Genomic DNA, 16,258 nt, shown 5'->3' on the forward strand with positions numbered 1-16,258 from the left:
AACCCCACTCAAACCACTGCTGCCTTAGTACCAATGCTTTTATGTATAATAGTGCAAGAGGAAAAATTTATAGATGTGCTGCTCTCACATACAGGGTTGATTCAGAGATTTTTATATTGTTCTTTTTGATTACAGTTCCAGTAAGAGATGTTTGTTGTATTAACCTGAATGTGCTATTTTTCACTGGCAGATAATTGTGATGATCAGTTGGTGTCTGCTTTGCCTCAGTCGTCATTCAGCAGTTCATCAGAGCTGTCTAGCAGTCACAGCCCTGGATTTGCAAAGCTTAATCGAAGAGAGGGTGAGTGCATTTTATTTGTTGAATGATGCTTTTTTTAAGCATTTTTTAACCTGCACACAATGTTGAAAAGGTACATATTGAGCATATACTGAGTTACTGGGGCTGGAGAGAGATTTTTTGTTTTAAGGAGAGTGGGAAGATAATACAGTCTCAAATAATTCAGTTTGCCATGTACACTAAGTTTTCCATGATAAAATTATATGTTCAGACACTTGTGAACATTTTACTAATTTTAGTAAATTTTTGGCATAAGGTCCAAATTTTTGCTAAAGTGAAGGAAACTTACCTGTTACGTTATTATTTATGTTATACCTGTACATAAACCTTCTGAAAGCTCGCTATCATTTCTAATTTTGTTTGATGTAGTAATTAAACATACATTTTCAGTCTTTTTGGTCAATTACGGGACACTTTATCTTGTTAAATGCAATGAAAACTTTGATAGCATTGTTATTTTTGTCTTTTCTGACATGTAGCTAAAAGGTCTAAACACTTGGGTATCTGTCAGAAGATCTGGAGATTACCCATTTTAGCTGAAGTTTAGTGGAAACTCAAATCTTAACTTTTTGTGTCAAGGACACTGTAGGAATGAGAAATGATTAAATTACTGTAAATACGTTTTCTGTTCCTAATGACAACAGTCTTATACATTCTGTGTGAAGGACATCTATTCTGAAGCTTTTTGACAGTATCTGTTAGATTATATAAAATCTGTCAAAAAAAAAAGAATTTAAACTGTCAACACATATCACATTAGACTTTTAGTGCTGTGTTTGTGTCCTATTTGTAATAAGTAATTATGTTTAAAAAGTCATGTTAAAAAAATACATGTTAGTACACTGAACATTAAAAAGATAAAAATTAACTTTTAAATACTGAGAAATCTCAGTCATCAGGCTCATTAGGCAAGTATCCAGGAGCTCAGTCATTCCTGTCAATAACATAATTAAGGCAATTTTTCTTCTTCTCTTCTGCGTACCAGCAGGGTTCTTGGTCTTGACATCACAGTGCTAATGCTAAGGAGGAATAAACATCCTTATGAAGGATTTTATTAAAATGTGTCAATACAGTGTTATTGGTAAATGAAATCCCACTTATTGACATACCTAAACTCTGTTTTAAAATTATAGCTTTAAAACCAGCTAAAGTCTAGGTTGAAATTAAATCAGTTTAGATATCCAAGAGTATATGTCACTGTTTCAAATGATGTTTGTCTGGTGTTTGTAAACCAACCATGATCGACAGTGTAGTCTAAGTTCATGAAATCTGTGAAGCTCAACTTCCCACCCATTGGTAAGCTGTCTGACAACAGGAGCACACAGTGGCTGGAGCTGCTATATGGACTTATGGTAGAAGGACTTATGGACACTGACTTCTGTTTAATCATTACCAGTGAGGAAGCAAGAAAGAAACTGATTCAAAAGCTCTGTCCTGGGCGACCTCAAAGAAATGTTGTGTCTTAGGTCACCATCTAATCTTAATAATTAAGCATTACTAATTAATAATAATCTTAATCATTAATATGACAATGAGAACCATGCTGATTATTTAGAGACATTCAAATACATACAGTTCCCCTCATACATTTAATTATTATATTTTATATCAATTTATATAATTAATAAGTATGTAAATTAAATCTTACGAATATTTTACACTGCCAGAAGCATTTCCATTCTTAGATCTCCATGATTTACTGGAACGCTTGTTATGTACTGGTAGATAGAAACCCTGTAGTGAATAAGTAATATCCCAATCTATATAATTATCCTCATGTACAAATTTGGTAAGTAAGAAATTCTGTTTTGAGTGAAGTTGTGATTTGAAAGAAAATGATATATTGTGGAAGGACTTGTCTTAATTTGAAGTAATAAATGTTCTTGAAATCTTAACTAACACATGAATGCTCATCAAACAGTATGCTGGTCTTCCCAAAAATGTGCATTTAAAAACTGTTTCCATTTGGCTCTGTTTGTGTGCTATGGAGTTGTTTGTACCGTGTTATCATTGTTCAGATTTATCATTTCCTTCACATTACCCTGTAGTGTGTGCACACATTAGGAGTGCTCATAGCTTTTAGCTTTACGTCTGGTATCTTTCCATCTCACGTAGACACAAAGCAGCAGGTCACCTAATTAGAAGATTGCTAGCTCTCTGACTTCTCATGCTGCGTAAATCAGGTTCACAGTATTCAACAGGGTACAGATTTGAATGTCTTATTAATTTGTCATGTTCAAATATTTAATTGGTTTAATAACTTATGACCAGACTGCTTGGTTAGGTACCTTTTGGTTCATTCAGACATAAATCTATAGAATTGTGTAGGTGAGGTGAGATGAAAAATTTCTTCAGTCTTCAATAAATTAATCTGAAATAAATTAGTCTTAGTTTATTTTATTTTGTTCATGAGGGACCGAGTAATTGCTATGGAACAAGGAATGCCTTTTATGTACTAAATCTATATTTAACTCCTTTCTCTGAATTTTCAAGGGAAAATTCAAGGTGGTTATAGATGAAATTTTTATTTGGGTGGAACAAACTAGGTCATTGTACATACATGGTTACAAACAAAGGGGTTTAGTCACACAAGAAATGACGGTTAAACTACATAGACTGGAAAAAGATCTATTATTAGGAGAATATGACTTGAATCGCTGTGTTGTCAGCTTATGGAAGCAATGAACACATCATTACCGTTTCAAAATAAATTGGCTGATACTTGTACATGGGTTTGCCTTTAACAGATAATTCTCTACTTTGGATAAAACCAAATCTTTCATTCAGCCAAAGTTAGTGTTTGGGAGTGATTGTGACCTCCTAGCATTCAATTTAGACAAGCAGATTATGGTCCTAGATGAATAATGTATTTAAAAATTTCTTAAAATGCCAAAATTAGGGAAAACTGAATACAATTTGTACAGGAAAAAGTACAGTGTTTTTACACAGATTGCTTAGGATTCAAATTGTTGTAATTCATCAGTAAAGAAATGAAGCAATTATGCCTATAAACCTACAGTTTTTCAATGGGCAAAGACAAGGTAGATATTAGCAGGAAATTTGTCAGGAATGTGGGAAGTTGTACGGAAGGAGGGAACAGTTATTCAACCATATAGCTGCATGTTTACTTAATGTAGACAATTAATAGGAAAAGTTAAAGGGATTGAGAGAATGCTGTAGTTTTTTTAAAAAAGTACAGTATGGAGTTTAAATGAAGACATAATAAAAACGGGAACAGCAGAGACAGTCTAGTAAAACAGCTATCTGCAATTATGTTTCAGCTCTCTGTAAAGGAAAACGATAATGTGGGTGAGCTACATAATGACAAATAAGTTTTTTCAGTCCATTGGCAGTTAAGGACAGTGATAGCATCTAGGAATACCTTGTTAAATGTTCTTCGAACTTTCATTTATTATTAGTGCATTGATTTCCTGAAGCTTTGCAAATATTCAATACCCGTGCTCAGCCATAGAATACTTCTGCTAACTGCTAAAGTAGTTACTCTGACATCTGCTCTGCTTGAAATAACAAGAAGAGTTATAGAATCATAGAATCATAAAATCATAGAATCATAGAATGTGTCGGGTTGGAAGGGACCCTTAAAGGTCATCTAGTCCAACCCCCCTGCAGTAAGCATGGACATCTTTAACTAGATCAGAGTGCTTAGACCCTCACGAAGCCTTGCAAGGAACAAGAATTAAGTAAAAAAACAAACACTAATAATAGTCAAATTAATGGAAAAATAGATTTTATAACATTCTGATTCAATTATTTGAGTGTACAAGACATAAATGCAGGGATTTAATATATGTAGAATTTGACTTCTGGCGTAATGTTGTATGACTTACTAATTTTAAATAATAACACAATATCAATACAGCCCAAATAAATGGATTAAGGTTAGCTGGTTGATCTCAAAAAGCATTTATCATTACTATATAAAGGTGTTTCCCCAGAAGTTCAGAGGAAACGCTAAGGCCAACTCTGTTCAGTATTTTTGTTGATTATATACAAGTAAACACATATTTATGATGAAATGTGGAAATGGTGTGAAGATTGGTGAAATAATAAATAATTATGGCAAAGCAATTATGCAGAGATATGTTAATCAGTTTACCTATTGCAATAAAGTGCACTAAGCACTTTAATAGGGTGAGTTTTAAAGTGTTTTGGAAGAAAGAACGGCGGTCCTACTTATCGCATAGGAACTGTATCCTACAAAGTTGTGACTCTGCAATTAATCTGGGACTTGAGCTGAATTAGCTATTATATTCTCTAGTAAAAAGAAGTAATGAAGCTCTTGTATATACAAACAGAAGATAGGAGTTCCTACTGTCCATGTAGCCATATACTTTATCACTGAACTGTGTTGTAAAATTCTGGATCCTGAAAGGCTTATTGAAAAACTAGGCTGTTTTTCTTTGCCGATGCCGCCACTGTGAATAGGTGATACAAAAAAAATACAGAAGGGGAGGTGCTTTTTTAATGTATCTTTCCACAGGAGGCTAAAAGAAACAAAAGGGGAAAAAAAACACAACAACCAAAAAAACAACAAAAAACCAACAAAACCCAAAAAACAAACAAGAGAAGAAACAAAGAACATTCTGAATAAGCTCTCAGATCTGCAAAAGGCTTGAAAAAGACAGGTTGGGACAGAAGCAAGGATTTGTGTGACTTAGAAGTAGGCACTTAGTCCAAAGAAGAGTCTTTTTTTTTTTTTTTTCATAACTAGATAAGTAGCACACACTTCTTTATAGGGAGAAATAAGGCATCCCAAATGAAGGGAAACAGTAGCCAGCATGCAGAGCATGCCTACAAGGACAAGTGATAAGAATCATAAGTACCAATAGCTAACCTGGGCCATCAAGGATATGCCTCTGTCCACTGTTTACCAATAATTTTCATGATGATTATTCTGCTGAAGTTTGGTACTACGGACGGTTTGCTCCATCTCCAAATACAGAAGGTTTCTTGACATATTATCTCCCAGCCTTCATCTGTGGAAGAGGCCTCTGCCAGACAGGGAGAAGGTTGTGTCATTGTTGAGGTCAGGGTCTTCTGGCTTTGTGTGCAGTGTGATCAGTATTTCAGGCTGCTTTGCTAGGTTTGTTAGTTACCAAAAGATAATTAGAAAGGACTTACTCCCTCCATTTAATTAGTATGCAAATAAAATTCATTAAGGCTGATATTTTGTTTTAGTACAAGCAATAAGAAAATGAAGCTAGAATGAAAAAGATACAATCTGATGGTAATCGTTGTGCTTTTATAAATTAACACCAAATCTAAGTTGATCCAGCTAACATAATGTCTTAGATGTTTATGACTAACTTGACTTCAATAGGTGTTTTGGGAAAAAGGCAAAAGTAGCGATCTAAATCTTTTATTTTTAAACAGAATAATATAAGCAGTGGCTACAGTGGCTTATGCATAAAAGACCAGGTGATGCATACTGCTGTGTTGTCAGTGAAATTCCTGTACCATTCCATTTCTGAGGAAGAAATCATAGATCTATTTATTTTTCTTTAATTACTGTAGTAATTAGGGCTTTCATTGAGAACATTGCTATCAGTCTCTCACCATATTAATTACAAAATTGTTTAATATCATTGTACAGCTTCACTTTTTCTATAGAAAATGTTTTTAACACCTGTTTTAAATAACAAAGAAAATATATGGGAACATATGAAAGTTGTATATGGTAGTGTAGGTGACTACAAATTTTAAGAAATGATCAAATTTGCAGCAGCTTCAGCGAAAGGATTTGAAGCAGTAGTACTTCATTAATGTCTACAGATAAATTTGTTGCTTTGTGTTGGGTTTGTGTTCGTGTGTGTGTGTGTGGTGTGATTCCGATACTGCAGAAGGGTGTACGGGAGAACGAAAGATGGAAAGTAGTAAATTACCCCTAAGTAGAGTAAGTAAATAGGATAAAATATTTAGAATTATTTTAAATATTTAAAGAGACTTGTACTTTCATGACCATTTATGAGGAGTTAGGAATATTCATACAGTTATTTCCAGAAACCAAACTCCGAACTATGCATAACAAAGCATAACAAAAGGTTTCAACCAGAGCTATTTCATGTATGAGAACATCTGTGGAACAGCAAATTCAAATTATGGTGAAATGCACAGAAGAAGCAAGGAAATGTTAATAAGGGTAGTGGTAATATCAATATTCTTGATATTGTACAGGACTGTTTTTCTACCTGAAATATAGCTATGGGAATAGAAAAAAGTGAGAACAAGTTTTTCAAAAACATTTCATACGATTGCAATATTCAAATACTCTTAGAAGCAAACTTGAACAGTCTGAGAGCAAAATCAAATAAAAATTCACTTCAGAAATCAAATTTGATACAACTCATGTATGCTATCACCTTTGTTACACTCATTATAATAAAAGTAGAATTCTTGATCTATTCATATTGATATTTTGGGTTTAGATATTTTTAAATAATATGTTCCTGAAATTGTAGATAAAGGCTGAATTTTATCCAAAATTTCAATCAATGTGATGTCTTTCAAAGAGTCAGAATAGAATTTGACTCCCAAGCCGGTTTTGCAGTAGTAAATAATGCACGATCATACCTCCTTTAATAATTTGAGGGATGGAAAAATAGATTGTGTTAATGCATCTGATTTTCCTCAAATTTTCCTTGCATGTTCGAGGCAGGAGAGCGGGTTGGATTATTTTTTTTTCCTGACGAATCAGCAGCACTCAAAAGCATTTACCTGTTGCTAGATGCACCAAGACTAGAGATTTTGGACAATCTCCTAAATTAAAAAAGGTTAGGAAATTTTCCATATAATGTAATCTTGACTAATTTAAGTTGTAATGCAAAACAAATTTGAGTGTCTTAATTTCAGTTTTTTACAAATTCTTAAATTTTTCAATTCTAAAGGAAATTAATATAAAGATATTAAACATTCTTCTTGGCACACCTCTAAAAAAAGTTCAGAGACTTTAATCTGACAAAAAATTTGTCTTTTGCCATCTCTTTTAAAATATTTTTCCATACTCCATTAGTGCTCAATTTGCTGGCATACAAAATGTGCTTTTCTGTATTATGATCCTACTCATATTGCCATTGCACTGAGACGGTATTGCTATACAAGCATGACTGGATGGAAAGCTCAGAATTGCTAGGTCAAATTAATCTCAAAGCCCTACAAAAATGTGGCATTTTCATGAATATCTTAGTCTCTATTTCCCTCAGCATCAGATGGACAGGTAATTCAACTAAATACTGTCATAAACTTTATAATATTGCATTACATTTAATATATTACATTCTAATCTAATCAATCTCCATCTTTAGACATCTGAAAAATTCAGAAAATCCTATACCAAGCCACTTCAGAAAATGGCATGTAAGAGCTGAAAGTAAATTAGAGGCTTATGAAACCTTTATCTCTGGGAAGTAAGACTCCTCACGTTCAGTTGAGTAGGATCTAAAGTAGGGCTAACTGGTAGAAAGTAAATTTGACTTGATTCTGTTTCATCTTTTTGCTATACAAGTGAGTAGAAATAAAGTATCCATTAATGGGATTTTATTTTAAAAATTTTAAATCCAGTATTAAAAATAGGTATTAAATAATAGCTTAAATAGACAGATATATTAGATAATGACATTATGTATGCAAAATGCACATTATATTTTCTTCCACTTTTTAGACTTTCTGTCACAATCTTGTAATGTTCAGAAGACAATTAACTGAGGAGAGTTTTTGAAGTGAGATAGACAGTGAAATCCTATTACTTAGCAGTTTTGAATATATTTCATTGGTCTCTAGGCAAGCTGAAGAACAGCAGTCTCTAACAGTCTTTTTTTTTTCTTCCAAAACAGAAATATTTCAGTTACAAACTGTTATACGTAAAGAGTTAGAGAAATTAGTGTTACATCATGAAATTTAGTGTAAAATAGAATCATAGAATCATAGAATCATTTAGGTTGGAAAAGATCCTTGGGATCATCGAGTCCAAACATCAACTCCACTCTACAAAGTTCTCCCCTACACCATATCGCCTAATACCACATCTAAACGACTCTTAAACACATTCAGGGATGGTGACTCCACCACCTCCCTGGGCAGCCTATTCCAGTGTCTGACCACTCTTTCTGTGAAGAATTTTTTCCTAATGTCCAGCCTAAACCTACCCTGTTGCAGCTTGAACCCATTCCCTCTTGTTCTGTCACTGATTACCTGTGAGAGGAGACCAGCACCAACCTCTCCACAATGGCCTTTCAAGTAGCTGTAGAGAGCAATGAGGTCTCCCCTCAACCTCCTCTTCCTCAAACTAACCAGCTCCTTCAGTCGCTCCTCATAAGATTTATTCTGCAGGCCCTTCACCAGCTTCGTTGCCCTCCTCTGCACTCGCTCCAGCACCTCGATATCTCTCTCGTATTGAGGTGCACAAAACTGGACACAGTACTCAAGGTGTGGCCTTACCAGTGTTGAGTACAGTGGCACAATCACCTCCCTACTTCTGCTGGTCACACTATTTCTAATACAAGCCAGGATGCCATTGGCTTTCTTGGCCACCTGGGCACACTGCTGGCTCATGTTCAGCTGCTTGTCAGTTAGAACGCCCAGGTCCTTTTCTGCCAGGCAGCTCTCCAGCCACACTTCCCCAAGCCTGGAGCGATGCATGGCGTTGTTGTGGCCCAAGTAAAGGACCTGGCACTTGGCCTTGTTGAAGCACATTCCATTAGCATTGGCCCATCGGTCCAATCTATCCAAGTCTCCCTGTAGAGCCTCCCTGTCCTCATGCAGATCAACATTCCCGCTTTGCTTCCTGTCATCTGCAAACTTACTGATGATACGCTCTATGTCCTTATCAAGGTCATCAATAAAGATGTTAAACAGAAACGGTCCCAGCACCGAGCCCTGAGGAACAGCACTTGTGACCGGCCACCAGCTGCATTTAACTCCACTGACCACCACTCTTTGGGACCGCCCATCCAGCCAGTGCTTGATCCAGCAGATCGTATGCTCATCCAGGCCATGAGCCGCCAGTTTTTCCATCAGAATTCTATGGGGGACAGTGTCAAATGTTTTTCAAAAGTCTAGGTAGACAACGTCCACAGCCTTTCGCTCATCCAGTAATCAGGTCATCTTGTCACAGAAGGAGATCAGGTTCATCAGGCAGGACCTGCCTTTCATAAACCCATCCTAACTAGGCCTGATCCCCTGCTTGTCCATTATATGACTTGTAATGGCACTCAAGATGATCTGCTCCATGACCTTCCCTGGTACCGAGGTCAGACTGACAGGCCTATAGTTTCCCGGATCCTCCTTTCTGCCTTTCTTGCAGATGGGTGCTACATTTGCTACCCTCCAGTCCATTGGGACCTCCACGGTTAGCCATGACTTCAGGTATATCATGGAAAGTGGCTTGGCGAGCACGTCTGCCAACTCCTTCAGCACTCTTCGATGTAACCCATCCGGTCCCATAGACTTGTGCGCATCCAAATAAAACCATTACATCGTATTTGCTACTATATTTCCTTCAAATTTCCAGTGAACAATTAAATCTATCTGTGGTACCTCAATCAGTTTTGCTCTTGTCTGGGAGCTTGACCGATAACCAGATAGGTTGTAATAAATTATTTGGATGTAGTGAGTGGAATGAGGGTATAACAATGGTGTCAGCTGTACAGAGCAATGTATAAGAGCATATGAATGTCCTTGCCCATGTTGGAATTAATTCCATTCATTGCTCCTGGAATAAATATCACACAAAAATGGTATGGTCCAGCATTGACTAGGTAAGCTTGATAAATACCTGTGTGGAGTTGACTTTCTGATTGTATTTACCCACAGTGGGGTTGCTCCCATAACTCCTCCCAATGCCTGAAATCAGCAGAAAAAGGTGAAATAGCTCCGTCAGCAGGATTATTGATGTACAAACAGAAGTGATAATGTACTTGATGGGTTTTTTAAGACAGATAAATTGGCATGATGGTAGTTAGTGAGGTAAAGTAGAATTGATTTGGATGGAATCTGTAGAACTTTTTATGAAGATTTTATTTTACTCTTTTATAGAAGCAGTCTTTTCAAGAGACTTGCGTGCCTGCTACTTTATTTTTCTCTCTCATTATTTAACCAAAAAAAGAATTCTGTTATAAATTTAGCAATACAAAGTTCTATATTATGCATTTGTATATATTAATGCCATTTAGGAATCAATAAAATGGATTATATCATAATATTCTTATCATTTGCAAAATCAAAGGTATTTCCATTAGCAGTTTTCTACAGTTAAATAATTTATGAGCATGTGGATACTCCACAAAGCCTTCACCTGTGTGTTCTTTCTATTTTTTCTCACCTTTCAAACAAAGGATAAAAAAGAATTTAAAATTTCCATAAATATGATGGCACATCAGTTGCTTTATATGATTTTGTAGTTTTTACAGACCTTCAATTGCCTAAATTGCAGTGGCATGAAGGTTCTAGAATTTAAATAATTTATTTAATCTGCTTTTTGTTGTTGTGGTCTCTTCCTAGTGTCACATTAGTACTTGTTACCAGTTAGTACCAAGTATAAACTTGACCTTTGCTTCCTATCTTGTAAATTATAGCTCATGCACCATGTTGAGTGGTCATCAGTAAATTAAGCTGCTCAGTCTTCAGTAGCTCAGAGTAAAAAAATTATTTTCCTTTATGTAGTATGTGAATTTATCTAGGCTACCAGCACTGCTGCTTTTTTTTCTTCTTAAGGATAAATCACAATACAGTTTTTTTCTTCTTTAAGGGTGGGTGGGTTTTGTGATTTGGTTTTTTTTTTCAGTTTGGGGGGTTTTTGAAAAAAAGTTTTTGAAATACAGTTGTGCGTTAAACTCATCATGACTAGAAAGCAAATAAAGAGTGTGCTATGTATGTTGATGCATAGGTCTCAGTTCAGCAGTTCAGCCTTTTTTGTAAGGGGTGGTTTGATTTATTTTTTAGTGTCTAACGTGGGCATTGCAGGAGTGTAGTGATAGCCACTGCAAAAGTCAACTCTGCAAATACTCTGAGGTCCAAAACTGAGAGTTTATAATAAATTTATCACACCTGCTGGCTGATGTACTCTCTAATCCTTCAGTAGAGAATTAACATGAATAGAATTGGTGCTGATACCAGAGATATCTGTCCATCACTGCACACTAAGGTTGCTGTCTCCCTAAGCATGGATGAATTGCAGGATGTCTCACTCATAGATTGTCCCCTGTACCATTTCCATCCCAACATAAAGAGACCATTGCTACATAGCTTGACCTGCAGAGACAGTAAAAAAAATACATATTGGGATTCATAGTAACTATATATTGTTCTGAATGAATTTCACAAATATATTGCCAAAAAAGGATAATTCAAAATAATTTTTTTTTGAGAAGATAAGCACAGAGAAACGTAACCCTAATAATCCTTTTTGAGGCAGTAGGTGTAAATGAAAATCCAAAATATAAATCCAAATTATAAAGTTATTATCTATGTTAACAAATCCATCTCAGGAGAGGTTATCCATTGTGTTTAAAACTAATTAGTAATTCTCAGAATAACATAATGAACCTGAAAATTCAACAGGAATCCTCAGGACTATTTAACATTTGAAATCCGAAACGGAATTTTGAGTCCATTAACTAAGAATTTTGTGAAAGATAATAATAATAATAATGATAATGATAATGATAATAATAATAATAATAATAATAATAATAATAATAATAATAATAATAAAGGCCACGAGATGCTAGTACTAACTAAATCTTGAGGAAATAGGAGAAGGACTTAGTTAAGACCATTTGCATACTTGCCAGACAAGTATTTCTAGTGCAAGGTTTAATCTTTGAAAAAGGACTCTGAAGATTGAAAAAATGTATTTTACTCAATAGTGGCCAAGATTGCTGGATATTATAATAAAAGAAGTATCTTTCCTGACTTTATCAACATTTATTTTTTGTTGATAAATTTAAATAGTCCCTTCTTTTAAAACTTCTTAAATGGAACAAAATATACACACACCCTGCAAGTGTGAGCTGTATATTACAAGTATAGCTAATACAATTTTGAAATGCAGATGGAATTTTAAGTAGATAATTAGTGTCATTGATCAGGCATTGATTTAAAAATATCCACAACTGGGATCACCAGTGTTGCCAGCTGCAAGAAGAGAGACACAAGGGTTGGGAATTTTAACACAGGCACAATCCAGAACCCTTTGATGTGAATAGAGCTTTAAGCATCATTTCTCATGATAGTTGTTTAATTTCAATAATATCATGAAATTCCACTGAAAATTCTGGATTTCTAAAAGGGAATGTTAAAGAATAAGTGTAATAATTTAATGAAAATATATAAACAAGTGTATAAAATAGACCACTCAATTTTTTTTAGTGTTATAGTTTATTTGTGGTGTTTTGTGAGCAATGAGTAAAAGTTGTGCTCATTATTTTTAGAAATAAAGCAGCCAAAGTCTGCCCTTGGTATCAAATCCTTGAGCTACAGAAAGATGGATGTCTTTCTGATGAGAAATTAAAAGGGTCTATTGATTCTAAAGAGTAAATTGTCAAAAATAAACTGACAGGAGCTCTTTTCAGACAGCTCTTGATATTTCAACTTCTAACATTTTAAATGGGATTAAGCTGCCTCATGTCAAAGTGTACCTGATTTCTAAATATAGAATGAAGGGATGAAATGGGATCTCCACTTCTGCTGTTGTTGAGAGGGATAAATAGATCTACATCTGACAAGCACAGAATCTTTTTTTGAGGTTATTGTATGCCTGTACTTCTGAAATAAGATGTTTGCAGCTTAAGAGAGTTTATAAAATGATTGAGTTTTTAGTTAAACACAAAACCAAAAAAAGGGCAAAAAGTGAACTATCGTGAAGTATGGTTTCATCCTAAATTCAGGAGCTTAAAAATTGTAAAAGTATCTTAAATCAAACCAAAATCAGAACTGATTGTCGCTGAGAAAGAACTGGAAAATATATCAGTATTTATTGGAAATAATTGTGTTTTTTCTCATTTTTTTCCAGCTCTTTTTCCATGAAAGATTTTTCATAAGATACTCAGTGGACCATTTGCTTGTCTTTCAATGTATCTTTACAATATTTTATATCCAAAAGCTTCAAAACATCTTATAAAAATGTTTTGACTAATGAGCCATGGGAGTTTAAATAGACATTTTAGCTTCATTAATATAATAATACTGGTCAATGTATGCAGTGTTGTCTTTTTTGGTCTTTTTGTCAGTCAGCAAGCTACGCAGCGGTGTACATGGTAAGTGCAGCGATTGGGTGCTATGTCGAGGTGGACAGGGGTTCCCGGAGCCAGGGAAACCTGAAGAAGCGCTGAGAGCCTCGCTAGGAGCCGGCATCTCTAACGAGCGAGGCTGACGTGGCGAAGGGGGCATTGCTGGAAGCAACCGCGGGAGATTTAAATGTCTCTCAGGAGTGCTAGCGACCAGGAATGCTGCGATCAGGGCAGGCAAATAGGACATGGCACATCAGTCAAGGAGTAGCACAGCAGTTCGCACGGGAAGGGCGTTGCACCCTCCTTGTTGGTTCACAGCCCAGGGAAGTGCTCGAGGTCTCTGACAAAATGATTAGCACTCATCTTAGAGCTAAAAGCAGTACTCCTACAGAGAAAGCCCTTCGGATGTGTGGTTCATCCATACAGATGGAACTGGTAAGGAGGAAGACTTCAGTACAGGTGGTAGGTTGCAGTGAGTGCCTAGACTACTCTTCTCATTCTCCTGGCAGTAAGGTAAGTACTTGCACACAGTGTGCACATGTCAGTGACCTGTTAAGTCAGGTGGCTGAATTGCAAGAATTAAAGGGTTGCATAGTATCAGAGGAGCTGAGACATAGGTAGATAGGTGGTTTCAGAACCATGTTCTTGCAGTAGATACTACAGAGAATGAGGCACCTTGAACCCTGTTGACCCACAAAAGCAGGACTACACTTCAGCCCCCACGCTCTGGCATCGAAACAAAAAAACAACATGAAGCTTTATGAGCTCCAGACAACCAGGAGCAAAGTCTGCCAGGAGTACCTGCACCGGCAGCACACAGTAAGAATGGAAAAAAATGAAGACAAGTGCTAGTAGTGGGTGACTCCCTGTTAAAGGGCACTGAGGTGCCCATCTGCCATCCTGACAGGGAGTCACGTGAGGTATGCTGCCTCCCAGGAGCTAAAGTTCGAGATGTTGCTGAGAGGGTGCCACAACTTGTCAAGAACATGGACTACTACCCCCTGTTACTCTTTCATGTGGGCATGAATGACACTGCAAGCCGGAACCTGGGCAGAATTAAGGAGTGCAAATAAAAAAAATTGGTGCCCAAGTCATCTTCTCCTTCGTTTTACCAGTCAGATGAAAGGGAGGAGCCACAAATGGGTGGATAATGCGTATCAACTCCTGGGTGCGTGGCTGGTGCCGTTGCGAGGGTTTTGGCTTTTCTGACAATGGGACATTCTTTGATGATTATGGCCTGTTGGAGAGGGATGGGATCCACCTGTCTAGAAGGGGCAAGAGAATCTTTGGCAGCAGGCTGGCCAACTTGGTGAAGTGGGCTTTAAACTGAAGGACTTGGGAGGTGGGATCCAGGGTGGCAATGCTCAAACCAGCTTAGCCAACTGCAAAATAAGCCAGACCAACCACAGCAGTGGCTGACTCCGAAGATGAGATCCGGAAGGCCAACCACCTCAAGGGTGTGAATGGCTGTGGTGGATCCTCTTGTTCCCCTCCAGGGAAACCCTTGTGCTCGACTGTCTCTCTGAAATTTCTGTACACCAACGCACGCAGCATGGAGAATAAACAGGAAGAACTAAAGATCTGTGTACAGTCGCAGGGCCATGGTCTCATTGCAATTACAGAGACATGGTATGGCTCGCATGACTGGAGTGCTGTCATGGATACTGTCATGGCATACATTTTAGGAAAGACAGGCTAGCGGGCGTGGTGGTGGAGTTGCTCTCTATCTGAGAGGGCAACAGAAATGCAGCAACCTCTGTCTAGGGGTGGATGAAGAATGTGTTGAGAGCCTATGGGGTAAGAATTACGGGCCACAACAGGGAGACACTGTTGTGTATGTTTACGACAGATGACCGGATCAGGAAGAAGTTGATGAGGCCTTCTACAGACAGCTGGAAATAGCCTCACGGTCACAGGCTCTGGTTCTCATGGGGAACTTCAACTACACTGACATGTGATGGACAGACAACACAGCTCGGCACACACAGTCCCGAAGATTTCTGCAGAGCATTGATGATAACTTCTTGACACAGGTCGTGGAGGAACCAATGGGGAGAGGTCCTCTGCTGCACCTTGTACTGACAAACAAAGAAGGTCTGGTTAGGTGAGTGAAGGTTGGGGGTAGCTTTGGCTGTGGTGACCATGAGATGGTGGAGTTCAGGATCCTGCATAGAAGAAGCAGGGCAAAAAGTAGAATTATTACCCTGAACTTCAGGAATGCTTCCTTTGGCCTCTTAAAAAAAAACGTACTTGGAGGAATCCCTCCCTCTAGAAGGAAGGGGGGTGCAAGAGAGCTGGTCAATATTTAAGCACCACTACCTCCAAGCTCAAGATCAGTGCATACATAATACATAATATTTATTATATCATACATAATCTAAAATACAATAAACCAGAACAGATTTTGGTTTTGCGATTGCTTTTCATGATGAATCAGGTTTCAATAGCTTTGGTTTTTTGTGATATTCTGCTTTCTGCCCTTAATTTCTAGCACTGTAGCTGTATTTAGGTCTTCTTAATAAATTTGTTTGACGAGCCTGGGCTACATTTCTAAGTTACCCCCACTAATAATCATAGCAGCAATAGTTTTAAAATATATTTTGTAGGGAAATCACAGTCTCTAATAAGTAGCTTCTGCATATACTCACAGGACTAACTACTAATTTGCTGCAGAAGGCCAGCTGTCTACATTTAGCAAAAAGTTGACCCTGAAATT

The 16,258-nt window shown here is 36.9% G+C and overlaps 1 protein-coding gene across 4 annotated transcripts in view; it reads left to right on the forward strand.

Annotated features, from left to right (window-relative positions):
• Positions 1–16,258, forward strand: part of CNTNAP4 (contactin associated protein family member 4) — a 242,550-nt gene that overhangs the window by 49,381 nt on the left and 176,911 nt on the right. For all 4 annotated transcript variants that reach the window (XR_010069045.1, XM_063319940.1, XM_063319943.1 and 1 more), the window contains exon 2: positions 191–301. Coding sequence is in view for 3 of the 4 variants with exons in the window: in XM_063319940.1 (XP_063176010.1) it covers positions 191–301 (111 nt within the window). In the remaining variant the exon portion in view is untranslated. The remainder of the gene's footprint in view (positions 1–190; positions 302–16,258) is intronic.

Source organism: Chroicocephalus ridibundus, chromosome Z (assembly GCF_963924245.1).
Source record: "Chroicocephalus ridibundus chromosome Z, bChrRid1.1, whole genome shotgun sequence".
In the NCBI taxonomy this organism is placed as follows: Eukaryota; Metazoa; Chordata; class Aves; order Charadriiformes; family Laridae; genus Chroicocephalus; species Chroicocephalus ridibundus.